General features: G+C 59.4%; 3 protein-coding genes and 1 long non-coding RNA gene across 6 annotated transcripts; 2 read left to right on the top strand and 2 right to left on the bottom strand.

Moving 5' to 3' along the window:
- Positions 1-6: 6 nt before the first annotated feature.
- Positions 7-6,607, top strand: LOC131279989 (uncharacterized). The gene is made up of 3 exons (XR_009187523.2): positions 7-132; positions 4,847-4,921; positions 6,490-6,607. It is a non-coding gene; the product is annotated as an uncharacterized lncRNA (long non-coding RNA).
- Positions 1,544-10,778, bottom strand: MTA2 (metastasis associated 1 family member 2). Its single transcript, XM_004449250.5, has 18 exons — positions 9,616-10,778; positions 8,788-8,855; positions 8,317-8,410; positions 6,669-6,786; positions 6,478-6,541; positions 6,182-6,299; positions 5,768-5,870; positions 5,486-5,585; positions 5,133-5,321; positions 4,966-5,040; positions 4,782-4,840; positions 4,503-4,600; positions 4,241-4,380; positions 3,743-3,971; positions 3,468-3,557; positions 2,979-3,097; positions 2,728-2,870; positions 1,544-2,357 (listed from the first exon to the last, which is right to left on the bottom strand). The coding sequence occupies exons 1-18, from the start codon at positions 9,641-9,643 to the stop codon at positions 2,192-2,194; spliced, it is 2,001 nt and encodes a 666-aa protein (XP_004449307.1). The 5' UTR covers positions 9,644-10,778; the 3' UTR covers positions 1,544-2,191.
- On the bottom strand, positions 10,420-19,571 carry EML3 (EMAP like 3). 3 transcript variants are annotated; one of them, XM_058305302.2, is made up of 22 exons: positions 19,232-19,571; positions 18,293-18,464; positions 17,948-18,214; positions 17,740-17,853; positions 16,628-16,695; positions 16,343-16,466; positions 15,951-16,121; positions 15,713-15,782; positions 15,499-15,609; positions 15,155-15,250; positions 14,647-14,802; positions 14,355-14,496; positions 13,760-13,911; positions 13,550-13,675; positions 13,332-13,463; positions 12,781-12,848; positions 12,227-12,315; positions 12,058-12,155; positions 11,841-11,928; positions 11,315-11,413; positions 10,923-11,053; positions 10,420-10,846 (listed from the first exon to the last, which is right to left on the bottom strand). In XM_058305302.2, the coding sequence occupies exons 1-22, from the start codon at positions 19,251-19,253 to the stop codon at positions 10,643-10,645; spliced, it is 2,700 nt and encodes an 899-aa protein (XP_058161285.1). In that variant the 5' UTR covers positions 19,254-19,571; the 3' UTR covers positions 10,420-10,642. The 3 variants fall into 3 exon arrangements, with proteins under 3 accessions (XP_058161285.1, XP_058161286.1, XP_023439521.1); XM_058305303.2 differs by having other exon boundaries at positions 17,948-18,211; positions 19,232-19,366; XM_023583753.3 differs by lacking the exons at positions 18,293-18,464; positions 19,232-19,571 and adding an exon at positions 17,529-17,631 and having other exon boundaries at positions 17,948-18,198.
- A 364-nt stretch (positions 19,572-19,935) lies between these two features.
- ROM1 (retinal outer segment membrane protein 1) lies at positions 19,936-21,809 on the top strand. Its single transcript, XM_004449259.4, has 3 exons — positions 19,936-20,654; positions 20,995-21,241; positions 21,329-21,809. The coding sequence occupies exons 1-3, from the start codon at positions 20,065-20,067 to the stop codon at positions 21,545-21,547; spliced, it is 1,056 nt and encodes a 351-aa protein (XP_004449316.2). The 5' UTR covers positions 19,936-20,064; the 3' UTR covers positions 21,548-21,809.
- The last annotated feature ends 3 nt before the right edge of the window (positions 21,810-21,812 follow it).

The following is a 21,812-nucleotide window of genomic DNA, read 5'->3' as shown; positions in this document are numbered from 1 at the left end:
AAGTGACGTGATCTCGGCACTCGCGGGGGCCCATTCCCCCGGACTCCAGGCTCAAGGTTCCGTTTCTTGACTGTGCGAAGTCCCCGCGGCCTTTAGGGAAGGCCGCGCTTCTGCGAGGCTCATCTGCGTGCGGTAAGCCGATTGGCGTGCTCTGGTTGGTCGCGCGGTGATTGGGCCAAAGAAGCGTGGCTAGTGATAACCTCAGCCGCGAAGGCGGGCTCGCCTGGCCGCCGGCAGCTTGGCGGCGGGTTGGTCGTGGGTCGGCGATCGGGAGCCGGCCGTGCGCCGCTTCCGGCGGCAGTGGGGACCCGCGCCGGTGCCCTCAACCCCACGTCCACCCGGCGGATAAAGGCGGAGGATGAGCAGCCTCCAGGGCTCAGGCCCACGAAGCCTAGGGCTGTCCCTGGACTCCCAGCCTCCCTCCGTCCAAGGTCCTGCCCCCCCACACACCCCCAAATGGGTGCTCCGAGACCGCCCTCTATTCCTGGTTGGGAGCTCTGTTCATTTCCCCAACTGGGCACCTTCCGGGCTCCAGGGGCCACAGTCAAATCACTGCGGCCCCGGGGAGCCAGGCTTCCTCCTGCATCTACTTGCCTTCCGCGGCAATGACCTGCGTGGGGCGTACCCACCAGGCTCAGTCACCGGCCCATTTCAGGGCAGTGCGATGGAGCCGGCTATGGTGGCAGCCGAAAGGGGACATTGGAAGGGAAACGTGCTGCTGATGCCTAGACTGACGTAGGGTTCGGTTCGTCCCGGAACACCACCGAGGTGTGAGCGAACTTCTCGTGTAGATGATGTAGGGGACTATTCCATGGGGTAGGCAGCTTGTGCTATGATTATCAGCCTACAGCCTTGGGTTGTGAGAAGACCAGTGGACACCAAAGTCTGTAAGCCTGGGAAAGTCACAACTGCTGAGGCCACTCCCTAGGTCTACAGAAGGTGTCCAAGGAGCACCTTAGATTGACCTTACTATCTCCATAAGTATTTCTGCTATTGGGCATCTGATCTCTCTCAAACCTAAAACAGCAGAAAGCAGCTTTATAGTAGAGCCTGATAGCAAAGCAGCTGCAACTGGCCCTCGAAGATCTTGAAGCAGCAGCAGAACAGCCTTGACCTGGGTGCTAAGATCCTGCAGTACCCTCCAAGGTGGCTACATCTTGCCCTGGTCTCTAGCAACTCTCAGAATTCCGAGTAAAAGAGAGAGAAGAATAAGAATTGGGCAAACAGAAGGAACACCCTCGTCACCCCCTATGAAAGCCATCAGGCATCCAGAGAGCCTGTTCATCCCAACTGCTTTGCACCGGAGCCAACATGGTGTTTAGACTGCAGCATCACTGGGAACTGGGGAGCAGTTTGGGTCCCACAAGAAGGCTGGTTGAAGCAGGCAGCCTCAGTCCAGACTAAAGAATCTCATAAGTTGTTCCCAGGGCAAGCCCCATCTGTATCTCCTTTATTGTTCTTTGTTCATTATTTTCCCTCTCAGAGACCCTCTGCCCGCACCCTGCTTCCCACATCAATGGCAGAGAAGAGCTGAGCCTGGAGGGACTGAAGAAAACAGCTTTTTATTTGTTACTATAAGAACCAATTACAGAATCCGAGGTTAAAAAAACGGACAAAAGATCTTTATTTCTGAGTTGGAGTACAAAAGGCAGGGGGGGGAGAGGGGAGAGAAGGAAAGAGTGAGCATGGGCTGGGGATGATGCCAGCTTAGGGGCCTCAAACTCCAATTAGGAAAGTCCGGACACCGGACAGGAAGAGAAACCCCCAGTTAGAAAAAAAAATAATAAAAATAAGATAAACATGGCAGTGCACGCCCCCCTCCCCCAACCCGGTACCACCACCTGGTATCTGTTTACTCTTCCCCTCCCCCAACCCCTTTCACAAAGGGAGGCAAAATTTTTAAAAAATTAAAAAACCCTCCCCCCCAAAAAAACTGTCCAAGACAATCTGTGGGTCCTCCCCCAAAACAGGCAAGGTTCCCCACGTGGGCCAGGTTCCTGCACTCTGCCCTCCATCACCAGGCATGGAGAAGCACGGAAGGGGACAAGCCCAGCAGTGGTGACACTAGAGGGCGCCCAACTCCTCCAGGGACACACACTTGCTCCCTCCCTCTAGTCCTGAGACTAGAGAAGGGTAGTTTGGGTGCCGAGGACCCCGTCTACCTCCCAGGCCACCTCCTTTCCCCAGATGCTCAATCCTCCAGAACAATGGGCTCATTGGTGCTGGCAGGATGTGAGGGTGCAGGTAGAGGGACTGGTGGCCGCACAGCAATCAGTGGAGGCTTCACCTTCAGGGGCAAGTTGGGCCGTCGAGCAGCTCGCCGCATTTCCAAGTGGGTCAGAGCCTTCCGCAGGGCCCTGGCCAGAAAGGGGAAGAGGGGAATAGAGAAGGCGTAAGAGAAAGCTAAAAACCCCAAGGAGAACCCCCATACCCTCTGCCTTCCTGTCCCTTTTTTTCTGCCCCCACCCCTCATACCCCCAGTCTTCCTGATGCTGGTCTTGCTGAGATAACTCCCATTTCCCATACCTGCCCACCTGGGTTGTCAACCACTCAGCCCCTCATGGTGGGCTCCCGACCTGGTATCTTTTTTTTTTTTTTTAAGATAGTTAGACAGAGTTTAAGATATTTTTATCAGAGAGGTTGTGAACTTACAAAACAATCATGAACATGTGTGGAATTCCCATACAACAGCCCTCCACCAACACACTGCATTGTTGTGGAACCGACCTGGTATCTTTTGTGGCCACGAACACCACAGGATTGGGGGCATCAGCTGGGTTAAGTTTCTGGCGCTTGGCTACTGGCTGTGAGCTTGAGCGAATCCCTGAGGCCAGAGGCCTGCCATTGGCAGAGAAGGGGATGCCTGCCATCTGGAAAAGGGTATGGCAGCACAGTGAAGGAGGGGACCTTCTTAGGCTCCTACCAGAAATAAAAGCCCACCCAACTCAGCCTTGGTCCACCCTGGCCTGCCAACTCACAGTCTCGTAGGCCCGTTTCACCATAATGCCGGCCAGGCCACGATTTTGGGTCAACTGGTTTCTATTGATTGGTGTCTTCGTTCCCCGAGGTGTTTTGGGTTTCAAAGGTGCCTGGGCCACTGCGCAGGGGTGGGGGTGGGGATAAAAGAAATCTTAGCTACCTTTTGCCACCTTCTCTCTCCTAAGCAGTTTCCTTTTCTCACCTCCATCTCTTTCCCAGCAGTTTTCCTGGGCACTGCCAAAAGGAGTGATGGGGGAAGGGTCTGGCAAGCTACGACCAGTATTTCAGAAATCACATGTGTGTGACCTTATCTAACCAGTGTGGTAACACTGGATAGCTGATGAAAAAGCATTATTAATCTATAAAAGTACAGTTTGTTGAACTAAATCTTTTAGGATTCAAGGTGGGGGGGCAGCTGAGGAGGGACAGTTCTTACAGTACAAGGACTGGGAGCTGAAGCCCACCCTAACTGGTTCCCCATCCCATACCCAGATCTTTGACGATAGTTGCCAGGGGCAGCCGAACCAGGGGGTGAATCTTCAAAGGAGTCTTGGCGGCCTTAGGAAGTCGAATGGAGCCTGGGACACAAAGAATAAAGCTTCTGAAGAGGCTTCTTCAGGCCTCCTCGGGGGCCAGGAGCCACATCTCATAACAAACCTCTTAAGACTTGCTGTCCCTACTGTCATTAAACATGCAGAGAAACACTGGTCTCTGGCCAGAGAAAGCCCCAACCCACCACTAGCCCCATCACTCCTGCCCTTACACTCTGCCTTGATGGCATTGGCATTGATAGGGGCGTAGGGGCGTCGGGCAGCCCTCCTCGGCTGTAACAGGTCCCTGCACATGCGTCTGGCAAGACGGGTCAGCTTCGTGGTCTGGAGCAGGAAGGTCTGCCGGTTCTTGGCCAGGAGCTTGGCCCGGTTGGCGCTGGTTGTATAGGGGGAGAGACTTTGAGCTTCAGGTCTGGACAAGTGCCCCCTTGAGTGTGGCTCCTGGAGGAAGGGCACAGGAAAAGGGGAGAAGGAAAATTGGCACTGAGGCTCTCTTCTCTCTTCCATTCTCTGCAGAGGGCAATTTATTCCTGCCTGACCTTTTCCCTGCCACCCTGACCTACCTGGCTGCTCTCCCTACCACTATCTGCTCTGCCCCCTTTCCCCCAGCAAACCATCACCAGATAAGGAACTGGGTGGTCCGACCTTCCCCTAAGTCTCATGCCAATATGCTGCCTCCTCTCCCCTGCGTGTCCCCTATCAATCCTTACTGTAGTGGCCCGAGCAGCCCCCTCAAGCTGGGTCGGGGTCTTCAGTCCCCCATACTTCTTCCAGTAGATCCAACAGGAAGCACAGAGGCGGCACTGCATGTTGGGTGGGCCCCAGGCATACCACTGAGCAGACTGTGTGGCTGAGGAGCATGGAAACAAGGGGGAGATCAGGGGGGAAACACGGCACCTGAACTCCTTGAATTCTTGAGCCAAAGCAGGCCTCCCGCCTACCCCGGCATCCCCATCCTTCCCGGGAACTCACTGTGGCAGCTCTCACAGGTCAGGCCCTTCTGGAATCCAGCCCCGTTCATGCCAGGCTTTGAGCCCACAGAGATGATCTGGTTAGGGTTTGGCTTAGTGCTAACAGGGGTGACAGTGGGGAGAAACCAACAATTGATCAAGGCAAAGAATTTGTTCCCACCCTGTCTCTAACCTTATAATAATCAGACCCTGCCTCCTTCCCACCCCCAATCACTGAGGAGGGCACAGTTTGGGCAAAGAGAAGGAAATTCTAACAGTCTCCCCTACCCACCACACTTACTAGGTGGGGATGTAGACCTGTTTCAGTTTGCTGTCTGCTTCAGCAGCTTTCAATCTTTTCTGCAGGAGGTAAAAAGAGAAAGAATGAAAAGAAATCAGAGAACCTCAGCAGGAAGGATGTCGCCAGCTTGAAAGGCAGAGGTGAGTGGGAGGCCGCTGGGCCATCCTCCCCACCCAGACCTTACCTGCTGAATATACCGGTCTGTGGTTTTCCACATGTAATAAAACTGGACTATGCTGGCGAGGGACTTCCAGGGTAGCTAAGGAGAGCAGAAGGATGAGTAGGCGTTTGGCCCTGGTCCCCTCACCTGTCACCTTTCTCCCACCTCTCCTCCTAGACCCATCCACTTACAAAGTCCTGGCGGATATCGTTGAAATCCTTCCCATATTTTTCCAGGGCCTCCTCAAACAGCATGGCCTCCGAGGCAGACCATTCCTCCATCTCATCCCGGCATAGCACTGGCCCCCCCTGAGGCACCAGGGTTGACATGGCCTTAGCCAGGTCATAGCCATTCCTCTGCAGTGTATCCATCGCATGAAACTAAAGGGAAAGTGTGGAGCAAAGCTGATGACTTCGAACCCCTGGCACTCTTCCCCTGTTGATATTTCTAACACTCCCACTCCCTCAGAGACACCCTTTTCTCCTGTCCCCATGCCCATGCAGGCAAGGCCCAGCCTGCCCAATGCCCACCAATTTCCACTCACCAAAGTGATGTCTCGGGAGGCAGCAGCCGCACTCATGTGCAGGCTTGGCTGCCGGATGGAGCTGCTGCAATCTAGGGCTCTCGCGAAGGTCCCCACAGCTCTAAGGGAGAGACGGAGGAGTCAAAAGGGAAGGAAGAAGAAAGTTTGAGTGGGCTGAGGAACTATGCCAGATGAGAAAAGAGAGAAACATCCATTCCAACACTATCCATCTCTAAGAATGGGAGACTTTGGGCTATGTCCACACCTCCCCCAGCCCACTGTCCCCATCCACCCACCCCTCACCGGGCCACCACGAGAAACTGATCAATCTGTCGGTCTGTGAGAGGGTTGTCGGGGTCCCAGACCTTCATCTCCATCTTCTGCTGGTTCCGATTATCAGATTCTCCTGGGGAATGGGGTAATGATATCATAGGGGTGAGGGAAAGGGAGTACAAGTGGTGTTCTGTCATTCCCAATAGCACCTCCTACCTATTCCACCCCTGGATTCCATTAGCCACCTCAACTCCCAGCTTTTTTCCCCCAACCAGGCCCCCTTTCCCCTTTCAGGTTCCCAAGATCCCACTCATGAGGGTCATAGCCCAGGGTCCTGCAGACTACCGCACAGCTCCAGGGGCAACTATCCACATAGACTATGATGGCAAAGTGCCCCTTGGAGTTCAATAACTCAGCATCCATGCACTCTCTCCTGCTGCTTACCTTCTGCCAGGCGATCTGGGATCTCAGCTTGGTATTTGCAACCAACTCTGATCTCCCCCTGATCAGCTAAAAGTGTCTTCTGCACAGGGTCAAACACCAAAGAGTAAAAAAAGCAGTCCTGGAGAGGAGAGAAAAGGTAAGGAGGGTAACAGTCCACACAGGCAGGGGGCAGTTAGGAGTGTCCAGAGTTCCTAAAACAGGCAATCTGCCAATCCTATACCTTATCACAGTCCTACTAGCTGCTTGTCTTTTGGGGACAGTACTCCCTCTTCTCCCAACACAAGCCTCTTTCTCACCTCTTTCTCCAGGTACTGGCTCAAAATATCTGTCTCATTCAAGAGGGTCACACTGCATTTTCCCCTGCAGAAGTCAGAAAACCCCGGGTGAGCCCCTCATTCTCTCTCTACCACATCTCCAGTCCACCACCCCCACCTCTCCATCTTCTGGAAAGTGCACCCAGGCCACATGGGCCCTGCTTGTCCCATACCGTATGTGGGTGGCTGGTAACGATTCAAACTGGCGAGAAAGAAAAAGCTCCCGGTGTTTCAGTTGATGTCGCTGCTGCTCTGACACCCCTGGCTGCTTTGATTCCTCCTCAAACTCCCCTGGGAGATTAAGGAGTAAGAAACCAAGTCAGAAACCAATCCAAAAAGCCACCTTGGAAATTCCAACCCAGGGACTATGTTTCCCATCTCAGCTCTCTGTTTTCCTCATAGCCCCCAGGCATCTGCCTTCTGTTCCTCTACCCCACCAGCTTCCCCTCTCAGTCCTAACCCAGATTACAGATGCTCCCAACTCTACATCACTAACGTTCTTAAAGAATAGCTACTAGGAGTACAAAGAAAGCAGGAGAAACTCATCCTGAACCCAGCGGTCAGACCCCACTCAAAGCAAATTCTCCCCACACCAGGCCCAGCAAGAATATCACACTCCTCTGTTTCTTGCGAAACCAGCCCAAGGTCCAACTCAATAGGATGGGAAAGGTATCACACAAGGTTGTGCTTACCATTTCCTCTTTACAGATTCCAGGAGACTCTTTGCTCCAAATCATCACAAGCAACCCTAACCATCCCTCACTTTCTGCTTGGCTAATATTAGTGTATGTGGCTGTCGAGCATAGCACCTTTTAAACCAGTGCCAGCAGCCTCCTCTCCACAGAGCTGCAGCTCACCCAGAAACCTGGGTGAAGGGTTAACCTGGCTGGGCGCCAAGCTAAGGAGGAGGGGGCAGGCGGGCTCAGCCCGGCTCATTGGTGCATTGTTCCCAACCTCAGGGAGGAGGAGGGGTGCGGCAGGCCCCGCCCCTCACCCGTGTGCTCCGGAAACCCAGCGCTAAGGCAAGGGGGACCACACCCCCCACGCCCCTTCTGATTGGACAAGGCCAAGGTCAGCCCCTGCCAGATGGGGCTGGAAACCCCAAAGGGACTAGGGAACTTGGAAAGCCCAGCACGTCGTTAACCCCTTCATGCCCAAAGCAGCCTGAAAAGGGAAAATAATTTAGAAAGGAGCAGAAAAACCAAGCAGGAAAGGGAGGGGGGAAAAAAAGCAGCAGCTAAGGAAAACTGAAGAAGATACATTTTTTTAAAAGATGAACGCTTAAAGAGAAGGAAGATAAAGGAAGAAGGAAAGTGTAAAATGGATTGAGGGGTTAAGAGGAGAGGAAAGAAAGAGAAGTACAAGAAAACTTTCCCTGTCACCTTCCTTGCTATTCTCTCCCTCCAATGTATTCTCACCACCTTGTATCACCAAATAAGCCTGCCTCTCTGTTCTGCAGGCTTGTAAATAAAATCTCTTCCTCTTCAGTCACCACTCATTGTCCCAAGGACCCAAAACTGTCCCTCCGAAGATCCTGGTTCTCTAAAGCTCTTTCTCATCCCCTATTATTTAAATACTATCATCTCTTTTTCTTATACATGTATGTACGCACACGCGCCATATTCTGGCTTTCCTTATCATGGTCTCTTCACCCTGCTTCCTCCCAATGGGTAAAAAGAGGCCTCCCTCACAGAGCCGTCTTTCTGCTACCCCCAAACCCACACCCCCGCACGATACCAGGGAAAACACGGGTAGGGACATGCCCAGGCCTCAGGCCATGGGAAGGGAGAGAAGGTGGAAGGTGAGAGTGAAGGTACTCACTGGCATTACTGTCAGCCAGGCTGTTGAGGCTACTAGAAATGTCCCTTCGCCGGAAAAGACAGACAACCTTGGCCTCCACATTTCCATTTGCAGTCTAAAGGGGAAGGTGGGGGGGAATGTCAGCGCAGATTTGTCATTTGAGAGTGAAAATGCACAAAGATGAGACTAACAACAATGAATAAGTTTCTAAGCGACTCTAAGTAGAAAAGCCCTAGAAATTACAAATAACGAGACTTTCATTCAAGGACAGACTTCCAAATCCCTTTTCTCTGCCCCCAAGAGATAAAATAGTAAAGTTCCCACTAAGCTCTCAAGAAGTCTTTCCTGAATGCACCGAATGAATGAATGGATGGGTGAATATGAATGAGTACTTAGGATAGGGTCCTCTCTTCCAAGGGAAGTTAGAGACCTCGGAAGAGCGACCCTATTATTACCTGGATGGGGGGCAGGGGCCGACTCTGTTCTACTCACCTTGTTGAGCTCCTCAATCCGTCTAACCAAGTAAGGATTGCTGGAGGAGTTCTCAAAATAGACGTAATCTGTAGGGGTGGAGGGGGAGAGCCGACCGGAGATCAGCGGAGGAGATAAGAGAGCCAAGCACCAGAATGGGAAGAGAAAAATTCTGCCTAAGTGGACCAAAAGGAGATAAGTGGTCCAGATAGCAAGGACTCTCAGGTGTGGAAGTGCAGAGACTAAAAGAAAATAGGGAGAGCCACCCACCCAACCCTCCCCCCATCGCACCTAGTTCTAAAGTCAGATCTTTCACTCAAAAGTAAGCCTTAGGGAAGAGACAAGAAGCAGGGGCTCCCCAGCAGTCCCCACCACTCAGCGATGAAGTTGAACACCTAGGCGAAGTAAGCCATTTGTTCACTCTAGCGCAGCCTCCCCGACCGAGCCTGGGAACCGAAGCGCACAATAACGCCGGGGGAGGAAAAAAACCTCCCTCCCCCGGTCTCCACCGCAGGGGGCAAAGCCGTCGGCCCGGCTCTTCGCGGCCCCTGCGCACCCTGTCACCTCCTCGGGAGCCAGTTTCCCAAACACCAGTCCCCGAGCCGAGCGCGAACCCCGCGGCAGCCTTGAAGGCGCCGTCGGGGCTTCCTGCAGCCTCTCCGCGAGCCTCGGCGCCCGGCCGCGCCGCCGTCCCGCACCGTCGCCCCCGATGCTCCCGGTTCCGGTTCCGGTCCGCGCTCAGGTCCACGCCGGCCCAGACGCGGCTCCCCGCGCCGCCGGGCGCCGGGCGCCGAGCCCCTCCGGTCCCAGGCCCCGCACCGCCCCCCCCCCCCCGCGCCCGGTACTCACCCCCCACCCGGTACATGTTGGCCGCCATGGCCGTTCCCGCCGCCGCCTCCGGCCGCACAAAGGGGTCCGGGAGGCTCGCGGGGGCAGGGCTCGGCTCGAGGCAAAGCCTCAAGCGCGGATCCGGCGCTTCGCGGGAGTCTCGGTCCGGCCCGCGCAGACAGCGCCTCCGCCGCCTCAGCCGTCGCAGTTCATCCCGGCCCGCGCTGTCGCTGTCGCCGCTACCGCCTCACGCCCGCGACGCCGAGGCCGGCGCCGGACCACTCGGCTCGGCTTCTTCCGGAACGGGCTCGGCTCCTGCCGGTCCGGGGCCAGGCTCCGGCTCCCCCCGCCCTCTCGGGGCCCCACTAGACGTTGGGCTCTGCGGGCCGCCGGGAAGCCTTGCCCTGCCGGCTTCGGGGTTCGCCTGCTTCCGGAACACCTTCGGCGGAGCCGGAGAACAAGGCCCAGAGCTCGGCTCAGGTCGGAGAGCAAGACCCCACAGATCGGCTACTTCCGGAAAAAGCTCGGCTCCTTTCGGCCAACCGCGGCCCGGCGCTCGGTTATTTCCGTTGCAGCTCGGCCCCCTCCTCCGAGGCGGGTGAGGAGTTTGACTTAACTCTCTCCACGCCCGGGCTCTGCAGCTCCCCCTGGGGCGCCGACAGGCTCGAGCCGCTCCGCGCCTCGCGGAGTTATTTGCAGGCGACTTTGCCTTTTATTTGCATAAATGATCTACGCTCCCTTAACTTTTCCGCACTCTTTTCCTTCATCCCCACCTCCACAGGGTCCCGGAGGCGCCCGAGCCGCGCCCCACAGAAGGACCGGACGCGACTTTGCTTTTGGTTTATTGCCCCTCAGCAGACAGCAGCAGGCTGGGGCTGCGTGGCTCAGCCCGCGGGTCTGTACAGTGTGTGCGGGGCGCCGTTCGCCCCCTCCAGGGAAATGCGCGATCGGGAATGTCTCGAAGTCGAGGGAAGGGTCGGCCCCGGTCCAGGATTCGGGCGAGGCGGGCACGACGCGGGGCGGGCCGGTCCAGCCCGGCGGGCGGCGCTCAGACGTCGAGCGAGGAGGCGGGGGACAGGGAGGGGGTCCGAGAGGGCGTGGCGGGCGCCGGCCCCGCGCCCCCGGCGCCCAGCACGCGCCACTGGAAGATGCTGGCGTCCTTGCCGCCCAGCGAGACGAGGTGCGCGTCGTCGTGCGTGAAGCGGACGCTGGTCACGTGGCTGCCGTGGCCCCCGTACACGCGGCTCGGCGCCTGGCGGGAGGGAGGCCCCGGTTGCGGCGGCGGCGGAGGCGCCCCGGCCCCGCCCGCCCGGCCCGGGCGGCCTCACCTTGGCGCGCGCGCACGGGTACTGGAAGAGGTGCACCTTGCAGAAGTCGTCGGCCACGGCCACCACGCGCTCGTTGTGGGAGCGGCACAGGGAGTTGATGTCGGTCCCGTCGGAGCCGTCGGGCCACACGCCTGGCGAGCGACGGCCTCAGCCTGGCTCCGCCCCGCCCCCGCCCCGCGCTACCGTCCCCAGCGCCGCGGCCACCCACCGCCGCATTCCCGGCGATCCTGCCGGTCCCCAGAGCCAGAGCGGCCTCCTGGGCCGGCGCCGCCTGTTTATGGACGCCCACCCCCGATCACGCCCAGCATTCCGCGCCCAGGCCGGGCTCCCCTTGTCCCCCGCACCCTTCCCGCAGGTCCGAGCCCGCGCCCCAGCGCCCCGCGCCTGCTCACCGTAGACGTGGAAGCCGAGTACGCAGGTGTAGGTGGCCCACTCGCGGTCTCGGCTCTCGTAGCGGTTCCGCAGCAGCTTGCAGCCCCCAGTCACGTCCCCTGGGGAGAGGGGGCCCACCAGCCCAGCTCTCAGCCCAGAAGTCGGGAAGACGCGGGAAGTCTAAGCTGGAAAGCCCGCCCCGCCCCTGAGTGCTCCCTGCGTTCCTGCTGGAGTTCTAACAGGGTCGATCCCTCCGCATCTGCCCGGATTAACCTTTCCAAAAGTAGCTTTTCTTTGTGCATTTTCAAAGCCACTCAGTCTTTGTGGGAGCAAGACATGGTATAATACTGGTATAATCACAAATTTCTCCTGTACATATAATTCTGTCCTCATTTCCACCACATCTCCACCTTCCTATTTTAACCAACCTTCCATCTGGAACTCACCACATGCTCTCCTTCATCCCCTCCTAACCAGAAAGTGCCCCCCACAAGTAACACCCACCCCAATTACCCTCTCCCCATGCCTTCCGCTGCTGCCACTCACAGTAAAGAATCTCATAGTCCCCAGAATTGGACATGATGAAGTTCCCATCCTTGGACCAGTCAAGGTGAGTGATAAAGCTGGAGTGGCCCTGGGAGCAAAGGTCCACGGTTTAAAATGTAGCCATTTCCCTGTCCCCAGAACCCCCTTATGCATCAGAGGGACTCCCACAAGTTTACCTGCTGTGGCAATGCCCCACCCTCCACCCCAGCTTCCTCACCACACAACGGCCAAAACGGCTGGACTTGGCACCATCACTGGAAACACTGTAGATGTAGATCATGTTGTCATGGGAACCGATGGCCAGGTACATCCCATCTGCAAAGACAGTCACTCAGAGAGGGAGGGACCAGGGACAGGTGTGGGTCTAGGGTCGGGGCAGCTCTCACCTGGGCTGTACCGGACCACTGAGAGCTGCTCGTTGCCATCGGTGACATCAGACACGATCTCTCTAGTCTCTGTGTCCAAAACCAGCCACCTGGAAGGAAGGTGAATGCAGGGGGAGGGGAAGGGAAGGTGAGGACACCCCCGAGAAGGCTGCCCTGCACAGGATAGGGACTGGCAAGTCAGAGACCCTCCCAGATGCCCACACAAAGACCGTGCTGTAGACAGAGAGGTCGCCACCACATCCTTAGGCTGGGAGGTGAGAAGGGGCTGGGAGCAGATAAAAGTTGAGGGGCTTCCAGCGCTGAGAAAGGAATCAGGCACCACAAGGAGGGGCCTGGCTACAGGGCCTTGTGGGTCTGGAAACTACCACTTCCCCTTTCCCTCCCCACTGTCTCACTCCCCTGGGCTGTGACCTCCTCCACCCCCAGGCTTGGAGGAGCCGGGTGAGGACTGAGCACAGGAGAGGCGGGAAGGACTGTGGAGGGGAAGGCGCAGTGGGGGCAGCTTCCCCATACCTCCCTGCTCTCCCCTGCCAGGAGTGCTGGCTCCCTCTCACCTCCCCGTGTTCAATCCCACGGCCACAACTGCCCCACTGGGGTGGAAGTCAGCACAGAGACCAGTCTCCTGGGAGGGGAGAGAGGGTGAATTCAAGAAGCTGCCTTCAAAATAAAAATCAGAAAATAAAAAAGGAAGCTGCCTTGCTAGTGAGAGAACCAGAAGGACACCTTGTCTTCTTGAAAGACTGCCGCCTCCTCCCAAGAGGGGGACCGGGAGGAAAGGGATAGATACCTGGGGTGGAGGCCAAGGTGATAACTCAAAACATTTAACAGTCAGAACTGAGGTTCCCAACTGTGCCAGAGGTTAACCTTTTAATTGCTGGACCAAGGGGAGTTCTGACGGGAGCCGGAGGAAAGGCCAGTGCCTGGGAGGGCCCTGGAGGCAATAGCTTTTACCAACCAGTACAGAAGACTTCATATTTTAAACGCCAGCGCAGCCAGAGCAGTACACACTGGCTGCCTTCGGGAGCAGAAGGAAAAGGGATCTTGGGGCAGGACCAGCACCCACAGGAATCATGGGGTGTGGGGGACCTGGGACCCGGGGCTGTACCTTGAGGTCGATGCTCCAGGCCAGCGCATGGCCCTCCCCATCCCACAGGCAGAGCTGCCGGTCATGGCCGCAGGTGAGGAAGCGGTTCTGGGAGGGATGCGTGCAGAGCCCCCAGAGCTCATCAGTGTGACCCTGCAGCAAGGCACCGACTGTCACCTCTGCCCCTCCCCAACAGCTCATCCCTCCGTCCTCCCCCAAGCTCTTGCCTCCATCCCAACCTGGATGACAGGGGAGAAGCCCTGGGCCAGATCGCCCCTCAGCAAGGCGTTCTTTGTAGTTCCCACCAGCAGCTCTGAGCCAGGCCCCTCAGCAATGGCCCGCACCGCCCCAAAGTCTTCAGGAATCTGCAGAGGTGGGGACAGAAAGTCAGGGACCCTGGCTGCCATCCCTCTTCCCCCTCCCTCACTCGCCCCCGGCCCAGCCCTCACCTCAGCCTCCTGGAGAGCCACCAAGCCTGGCCCCCACTGTACCAGCCGGCGGTCCCGCCCGCCGCCACTCAGCACCGTCCCGTCTCGGCGGAGACACAGAGCGAAGATGGAGCCCTCATGAGCGTGGGCCTGGGCCACGATGCCGTAGGTCTCTGTTGGCAAAGCCCGAGAGGGATCATGCTCTTGGGGGGCAGGGGAGTGGAGACAGGGGCAGCCTGGGCCATCACAACACAAGGCAGTAACTCCCCACTGTCGTGTGCCCACTGAACAACATTCCCGGTTCCCTTGACGGTCAATGTCAAGGGAATCAGGCTTGTATTCTCCCCATTTTAGAGGTTCAGACAAATGAGGGAACTTCCTAAAGACAGCCAGCGGTAGAATTGGGATGTGAACCCAAGAGCTGGCTGACCTTGAAGTCTCCCCGCGCTCCCCTCCCCCACCCTTCTAGAATAGCACCCCCGAGAGCCCCCCACCAGGCCCCAGGCAGAATTAACAACTCTCAAGGTAAAAGGACGGGAAGTGCTCTCACAGGTCCCACAGGTCTGGCACACCCTCAGGGGTACTGGCCTTCCCAGGAGCTACCCTAACCGCATACCTTTGGCCCCACCCCTGCCTGGGGGCTTGGAATCTGAGAGGCTCCGACCCCACGTGAGAATGTTCCCCTCGGAGTCTCCAGTGAGAATGTCTCCATCAGGGAGGAACACAAAGCAAGGGATGAACTTGGGTTTCTTGTATTTCTGAGCGGGAGGGGGAACAGAGAACAGAGGTCAAAGGAAGGGCAAGGGCTCCAAGTCCCAGGACAGGTGGGGGTGGGGTCTACAGTACTCAGACCAACACTCCCTCTCCACCCTGCCCTCCCCCACCACCTTTCAGCACCCACACCTTACCCCAAAGACACCCTGTTTCCGGGTGAGGGTCCCGTTTCCAGGAACCCCAGCTCCACCACTCCAGTTCCAGAAGTGGACGTGAGATTTCCCACTGGTGACGATGCAGCTGCTGTCACGAGGGCTGAAGCCCACTGCCAGGACTGAGTCATTTGTACTCTGCAGGGAAGACACTGGATTCAGCCACCCTGCGCCTCGTCACACCCGGCCCCCTTCAATCTGTACCCTGACAGCCGGCCTGCAGAAGTCCCGCCACCCCAGGACAGCCCTTCCTTCAAGACCCTGGTCCCCTAAGAGCACTGCTCCCAGCCACTTGTTATTAATCACCCTAACACCTAACACGTTATCGACGGAACTTCCATGGTTCCCATTTCACGGATAAAGAAACCGAGGCTCAGAGAGCCCCGGGTGACCCAGCCAGAAAGGAAGTAGAGGCATGGGTAAGTCCGGAGCTCCCCGTGCGACACCTCTGCCACCTGCCCAAGCCTTCCTGGCCACCCGGGTTCATCACCTTGATCTCGGCTAGCTTCGTGCCCCGGCTGCAGTCCCACACTGACAGCATGTGCTCATTGGAATCATCCACCACGCAAAGAAAAGCACCCTGATCCTGAGGAGGGGGGACACAGTGGAGGGGCTGGGGTGAGGTCTGGGGGCCTCGTGGTCATTAGGTGGGGGGGCACCATCACAAGTCGAGAGGGCAGGAGAGGCTGACACCCGTCCTTTCGTCCTTTCTCAGAAGAACTAGTGGGGGGGGGTTCAGGAAGGCCACAACTTCCCAGGCTTCCTCGTGGAGGGACGGGGTGGGATTCCAGGACAAGGAAGACAGGGGATCTCTGGACTTTGGGGCCAGCTCACCGCAAATGAAAAGGCCAGGGCCCCCACGCCCCGCTCGAAGGCGCCCAGTCCAATCTCCTGCAGCTTCAGCAGCGTCTCTGAATCCCAGACATGGACCACGGGCTGCAGGGGCTGGTGGAGGAGAAGGGGTCAGGCACGGAAAGGAAGACCCTGGGAGAGCAGCAGCTGGGCTGGAATTTCGCCCCGGAGGCCTGGTGTCTGCCTTTGGCCTTACCTTTCCATCCTTATCCACTCCCGCTGTCTGTCCAGAGGCCACACGCACCCCATCGGGGTGAACAGCAAGGCTGAGTGGGGAGGAGACATGCGAGGGAAGGGGGTCCCTCGAGGCCACCGAGACACCCTCTCCAGCTTGCAGAGCAGCGAGGCAGCCCGTCTCTCCTGCCCCTCCGTTCCTGCCATGCCCACCACCTGCCTACCCGCCACTGCCCACTCCCAGGCCCCAGGCCCCTCACCATCGAACGCAGTCCGTGTGCCCCCGGTAATGTCTCTGGCTGCCACCTCCAGGGCCCCCTGGGCCGCCCCCGGGCCAGTACAGCACCACCACGCAGGCGATAAAGTAGACCACCTCCCCAGAACGCAGCACAAACAGATTAGAGCGGGAGTCACGACCCCTGTACCCGTAACTGGGGTAGGGGCCATGGTCAAGGAAAAGGTTAAATCAAGGGTAGGAGGAGGCAGAGCGGAGAAGACCAGAGCTTCTGGCTGACAGCACCCTTGGCAAGATGGTAGGGGAGGGTTCAGAGGGCCCCCTGTCCCCATAGACCCTGGAGGAAACTGTAAAGGAGGGCATTCCCCAAGGTAGGAAAAGGTGGTTCTTGTGGGCCTCGGGGGGGGGGCAGGATACACCCAGTCCAGGCTGAGGGTCTCCGGGGGTGGGCCGCTCGGCAGCTCCTCGAGGCTGCGGATGCCAGACGGGATGTACATGGTGATGGGGCGGCCGCGAAGGAACATCTTCACAGAGATGCCCTCTACAGAGAAAAGGGAGGGTGTCACCCGCCACCCCGCAGCCTCCCCTCCAGCAAAGCAGGAGCAGGATGCCGCCCACCGTACAGCACAGGGCCCCCCAAATAGCTCCTAGGGCTGCAGTCCAAACCCTCGCACCATCACCCAAGTTCCTCTCTTTACATACCCAAATTGTAATTGCTCCTCCGAGATCCAGGCCCCCCAGGGCTGGAAAGGGGGTCTTTCCCCCAGCGGCTGTTGGGAAGAGGGAAAAACAGAGGGATGAGGCCGTGGTTCTGGGAGCTGAGGGCAAAGGGGCAGGACACAAGAAAGGAGAGGACTCTAGAGCCCACTGCCCCCTCTTGCAGGCTTTGGTTCACTCTGTGAGGTAGGTGTGTGGGGACTTTTAGCTCAATTTACGAGACGTGAAGACTGAGGCAGAAGGGGCTGAGAGCGGGGCACAAGGCCACAACGCTTCAAGAGGCCGTGTGAGGCACGAGGGAGACCTTCTGACTCAGTGCCTGACCTCGGGGCCTCTGGCTTATGGTCCACCTTCCTCTCCTTTCCCCATCTGCAAACGGGACGCAGGGGAATCTGGAATGTAAGCAAGCCCTGTCTTGCAGGGATCTGGAAGGTAAGCCAAAAAGTCCTTCTGTCTCAGGAGGAAAGGGACAGATGAATTCCAGAAGTCACTATCACTGGAGGATAATAAGGTGGTCGTTTCTCTTCGGAAAGTAACGAAGAGGGCTAGACTGAAAACTCGGGTGTTCTGGGGCCTGTACACACTCTGACACCACCATGTTCAGCCACTAGGACTTGCCCTTGCCCTTTTCCTCCAGAAGTAAAACTGAATAGTTTGGAGGAATTGAAGCACCAATGACAGCCGTCCACGGAAGTCAAAGGAGCTTCTGGAAACACCTCTTGGAATGTCAGAGGGTGTGCTGTGCTGTGCTGGAAAGGGCAGGGGAACTGGAGTCAAGAAAAGCTGGTTTTGAATCCTGACTCTAGCTGTGTGACCCCAGGCAAATGACTTACCCTCTCTGAGCCTGCTTCCTCACCTGGACAATGGACAGCATGAGACCACCTACCCCCCAAGGATGTCGTGGGGACTGAATGAGATGGAGGAAGTCGAGGGTTTAGCACAGTGCCAGGTACACAGCAGGCGCCCCATGAATGCTTGTTCCTTTCTTCCTGTTGGGCAATGAGGTCCCCCCACCCCGCCCAGGGAAGTGAAGTGAGGGATGTGGAAAGTCAGGAACCTGAGCAGGGGCGGGGCAGGTGGCGGGGAGCCTCACCCACCTCTCGGTGCTGCCTGAGCGCAAGAGCAGGTTGGCGGAGGAAGCTGCCTTCCTGGACAGTTTCTGCCGAGGTCGCTCCGCGGGGGATGAGGAAGACGAAGAATTCCTCCGGGGCCTAACAGGGCACAGAGAGGAGGCAAGGATCATTCCCTCCAATCGTGCCCCTCAATCCTCTCCCTCCCGCCCAGCCTCGGCCACAGGACACCTACGTGTCGCCACACAGTGGGGGCGGCGCGGGCCTGAGGACCCCCGGGGTGCCAGGAGAGCCAGAGCCGCCGCTGCCGCCGCCGCCCCCTCCTTCAGACTGGGTCCCCCCAGGCTCTTCGCTGCCCCCCTGAGGGGCTGCTGGCGGCCCATTGCTCAGGCCGGGGAGTCCGGGGGAGGGCTCCGTCTCCACCTCTGGCTCCGTCTGGGTGCCTCGGCTCACCAAGGAGGGGCTGCAGGTGGGTGGCAGTCCTGGGGGTGCTGCAGGGCTGCTGGGGAGACAGAGAATCAACTTGCTGCCCCCGAGGACCCCAGGAAGGAGGACGATGGAGCCGTGATGACGTGCATACCTGTCTCTCGTGCGGACCGGTGCGCCAGAGCCCTGCAGGGAGGCGGGGGGCGCCTGCAACCGCAGCAGGCGCAGGGCTTCTGCCAGGGCCGCCTTTACCAGCTCCATCTCCTCCTCCTGCACCCGGAGCCGCCGGTTCAAGGACTGCAGGGCCTCCTGAGCGGGGTCCCCACCTGAAAAGGGGGCAAGAAGCACTCCGAATGAGCCCGCCACCTGGAGACAGGGTAGAGGGCGCTCTCTTCCCCCCACGAATAAGCATGTGTCCAGTAGGGCTGCACCCCTCAACAGGCCCAGGCTTGGAGGGACGCCCAGCGGAGAGGGCACGGGCCGTAGAGGATCAAGGGCCTCCTCCTGGCAGGGCAGGCGGGGAACCTGGCACAGCGCCCTTCCTGCTGCCGTCTCAGCCGCCGTTAAGACAGGGAGCACCATGGAGTCCCAGAGGGAAAATACGGAATTCTGCCGAGGAACGAGGGAGCTACAGGGAGACAGTCCTGGATGAGGGAGGACACGGCCCACGGCAGAGCAAGGGACGTCGGGCCAGAAGACTGGGGGAGCCAGAGGACCAGAAGAGATGCCGCGTGACAGGAGAGAGCGGAGAGCAGAGGCAGTGAGGGCCCCCGGTTAGCGGCGGGGCTCAAGAGAAGTAAAAAGCCCCGAAATCCCGGGAGAGGCCCAGAGTAAACGGGGGAGCAGGGAAACACGGAGGGGGCTCAGAATAACGCGCAGGGGAGCGTGACTTTGGGGGAAGTCCGAAATGACAGGCGGACCCAAGCAGCCAGGGAGAGGGGCGCGAGGACCAGCGGAGGATGCTCGGAGTCCCCGGGGCGGAGCGCACGCGGGGACGCCGCGGCACGGCCGTCAGTCACCCGCCGCGTCCGACGGGCCGAGCGCGCGCGGCGCTCCGGGAAGGGGCTGGCCGCCCGCCCCGCCCCGTACTCACCGGGCCCCGCGGCCCCGTCCATCCGGCCCCCGGGTCGCTCCGAGCGGCGGCGGCGGAGGAGGCGTCTAAGCCGCGGGGGCCGGGGAGAGGGGAAGGGAAAGCACCCCGGGGCGCGCGCGATGGGGTGCCGTGCCACCCCCCGGGAGCGCTCTCGGGCGCGGGGGAACGCGCCTGGAGGGGGCGCTGTGGGGCGGGGGGCGCCGTCCCCAGGGCCCGCGGGGGCCTCGGGCTCTCCCGGGGCCTCTTTCGGCTCTCGGGGGGGTGGTGGCGGGGCCGTCCGGGACCCCAGCGCCGCCGCACAAACAGGCGCCGGACGCTGGGCCGCCAGGAAGCGCGGGAGGGGGGGGCGGGCCCGCGGGGGGGCCGGGCCGCCTGGTAACCCCTCCCTGTCCGGGCCTCGAGGCTCCGCACGGGGGCGGGGCCAACCCGCTGACCCCCTTACCCCCTCCGGGCCCTTCCGGGCTCCCCGCACCCGGCCTCCCAGGGGACCCGGGAAGGAGCGTGGACCCGGAGGTCTGCGCCCCCCACACCCTAACCCCTCCGGGCAGAGCGGATTGGCCCCCTACTTCCGCGAGGGCAGGGGCGGGGTCACGAAATGGGTCCTCTGCCCGGGGGGGCGGGGCTTTTCCTAAGGGGCAAGGCCCAGGCACCCCGGCTTGAGGCTGGCAGGGGACTGGGCGGCGGGCTATTAAGGCTGGGGGGTGGGAGGCTGTCCAGGGTATTGGGGTCAGGGTGGCATTAGCCCAGCTCAAGCCGAGCAGGGCTGACTCAGCGTCCTGCCGCGGCCACCGCCAGCCCCCACAACTCCGAACTCCCTTGGGCAGAGATGGGAGATGGCGCCGGTGCTGCCCCTGGTGCTGCCCCTCCAGGCCCGAATCCGCCTGGCGCAGGGGCTCTGGCTTGTCTCCTGGCTGCTGGTGCTGGCCAGTGGCCTCACCCTCCTCTGTAGTGGGCACCTCCTAGTCCAGCTGTGGCACCTTGGCACCTTCCTGGCTCCCTCCTGCCCATTCCCTGCCCTGCCCAAGGTTGCCCTGGCGGCAGGCACAGTGGCTCTGAGCACAGGACTGGTGGGTGCGGGCGCCAGCCGAGCCAGTCTGGATGCAGCCCAATACCCTCCCTGGCGAGGGGTCTTGGGACCACTGCTGGTGGCCGGCACTGCCGGGGGTGGGGGCCTCCTGGTGCTTGCCCTGGGGCTGGCCCTGGGTTTACCTGGGAGCCTGGCCGCTGGGCTGGAGGAGGGCCTGGGGACTGCCTTGGCTCACTACAAGGACACAGAGGTGCCAGGGCACTGTCATGCCAAGCGGCTGATGGACGAGCTGCAGTTGTGGCACCACTGCTGCGGGCGCCATGGCTACAAGGATTGGTTTGGGGTCCAGTGGGTCAGCAGCCGCTACCTGGACCCAAATGACCAGGACGTGGTCAAGTGAGTGATTTGCTTCTCTGTCTCCCCTTCCCCCTCCCCCCACAGCGGGGCTCCCTCCTGCTGCCCTGAAACCTCACCTCACCCAGACTGGCAATAGAGAAGAGTGGGTGAGAAAGTGGATTCCGGCTGTGCCATCGATCAGCTGTGTGACCCAGGGCATGTTACCAAACCGCTCTGGGCCCATTTTCTCCTCTGTAAGATGGGCTGTGGTGGAGAGAAAGGAATTGTGCAGGCCTGGCACCTACGAGTCAGGGACTGCTTTACTTCCGTCTTTCCCTGCCCCACCCGTGCCCCTCAGCTCCTCCTGCAGACCTCCTAATCCCCTCCTCTCCCCCTGCAGCCGGATCCAGAGTAACGTGGAGGGCCTCTACCTGACTGATGGGGTCCCCTTCTCCTGCTGCAACCCCCACTCACCCCGGCCTTGCCTGCAAAGCCGGCTCTCAGACCCCCAGGCCTACCCCCTCTTCGATCCCCAACAGCCCCACCTAAACCTTTGGACCCATGGGTGCCACGGGGTGCTGCTGGGGCACCTGCAGGGCTTGGCGAGCACGCTGGGCAGCATGCTGGCGGTCACCTTCCCGCTGCAGGTAGGTCAGCAAAGCATCTGTGGCCTCCATTGGGGACCCCGGCAACTGCCGACCCAACGTGACCTCTGCCCCTTGCTTTCTCCACAGGCTCTGGTGCTGCTGGGCCTGCGGTACCTGCAAACAGCACTGGAGGGGCTTGGCGGGGTCATCGGTGTGGAGGGAGAGACCCAAGGCTATCTCTTTCCTAGTGGGCTGAAAGACATGCTACAAACGGGGTGGCTGCAGGGAGGGGCTGCCCATCGGCCAGCACCTGAGGAGGCCCCCCAGGAAGAGGCACCTCCCCAGGAGAGTCCACCTGAGGCCTAGGGGCCTGAAGTTTCGGGCAGGGGTGGGAGGCCAGTCTGGAAACCTCCCAACCCCTGACCAAGGCTCCAGGTGAGGCCCCTGGGATTTGAGGGAGAGATGGGTCGTCAGCAAGCTGGACTCAGGAGAGGGGGAAAGCAGGGGTCCTAGGGCCTAGCTCCTGCAGCCGGAACAAGCCAGGACCAGAAAAAATAGGGTGATGGGCAAAGTGACACGCAAAGACTGGAAACTGCTCCTTTAGACTCAGTAAAGCTTTCGGACTAAAGTC

This window comes from Dasypus novemcinctus, chromosome 10, assembly GCF_030445035.2.
Source record: "Dasypus novemcinctus isolate mDasNov1 chromosome 10, mDasNov1.1.hap2, whole genome shotgun sequence".
NCBI classification, from domain to species: Eukaryota; Metazoa; Chordata; class Mammalia; order Cingulata; family Dasypodidae; genus Dasypus; species Dasypus novemcinctus.
This window is presented reverse-complemented; position numbering and strand designations above follow the sequence as displayed.

Bases quoted from the DNA above. Each gene is read 5' to 3' on its own strand.
- MTA2 (XM_004449250.5), bottom strand. From the start codon at position 9,643: ATGGCGGCCAACATGTACCGGGTGGGGG. The intron at 6,300-6,477 runs GTGAGAAAGAGG...TCTCCTCTCCAG, and splicing joins GCCAGTACCTGGAGAAAGAG to GACTGCTTTTTTTACTCTTT. The intron at 2,871-2,978 runs GTGAGTTGGCAG...ACCCTTTTCCAG, and splicing joins TGAAACGGGCCTACGAGACT to ATGGCAGGCATCCCCTTCTC.
- EML3 (XM_058305302.2), bottom strand. From the start codon at position 19,253: ATGGACGGGGCCGCGGGGCCCG. The intron at 16,122-16,342 runs GTATCCTGCCCC...CCCCTACCCCAG, and splicing joins ACCCTCAGCCTGGACTGGGT to TTACGGGTACAGGGGTCGTG. The intron at 10,847-10,922 runs GTGAGGCCGCCC...CCCTCCCGCCAG, and splicing joins ACCCGTGCGCGCGCGCCAAG to GCGCCGAGCCGCGTGTACGG.
- ROM1 (XM_004449259.4), top strand. From the start codon at position 20,065: ATGGCGCCGGTGCTGCCCCTGGTGCTGCCCCTCCAGGCCCGAATCCGC. The intron at 20,655-20,994 runs GTGAGTGATTTG...CTCCCCCTGCAG, and splicing joins AATGACCAGGACGTGGTCAA to CCGGATCCAGAGTAACGTGG. The intron at 21,242-21,328 runs GTAGGTCAGCAA...CTTTCTCCACAG, and splicing joins CGGTCACCTTCCCGCTGCAG to GCTCTGGTGCTGCTGGGCCT.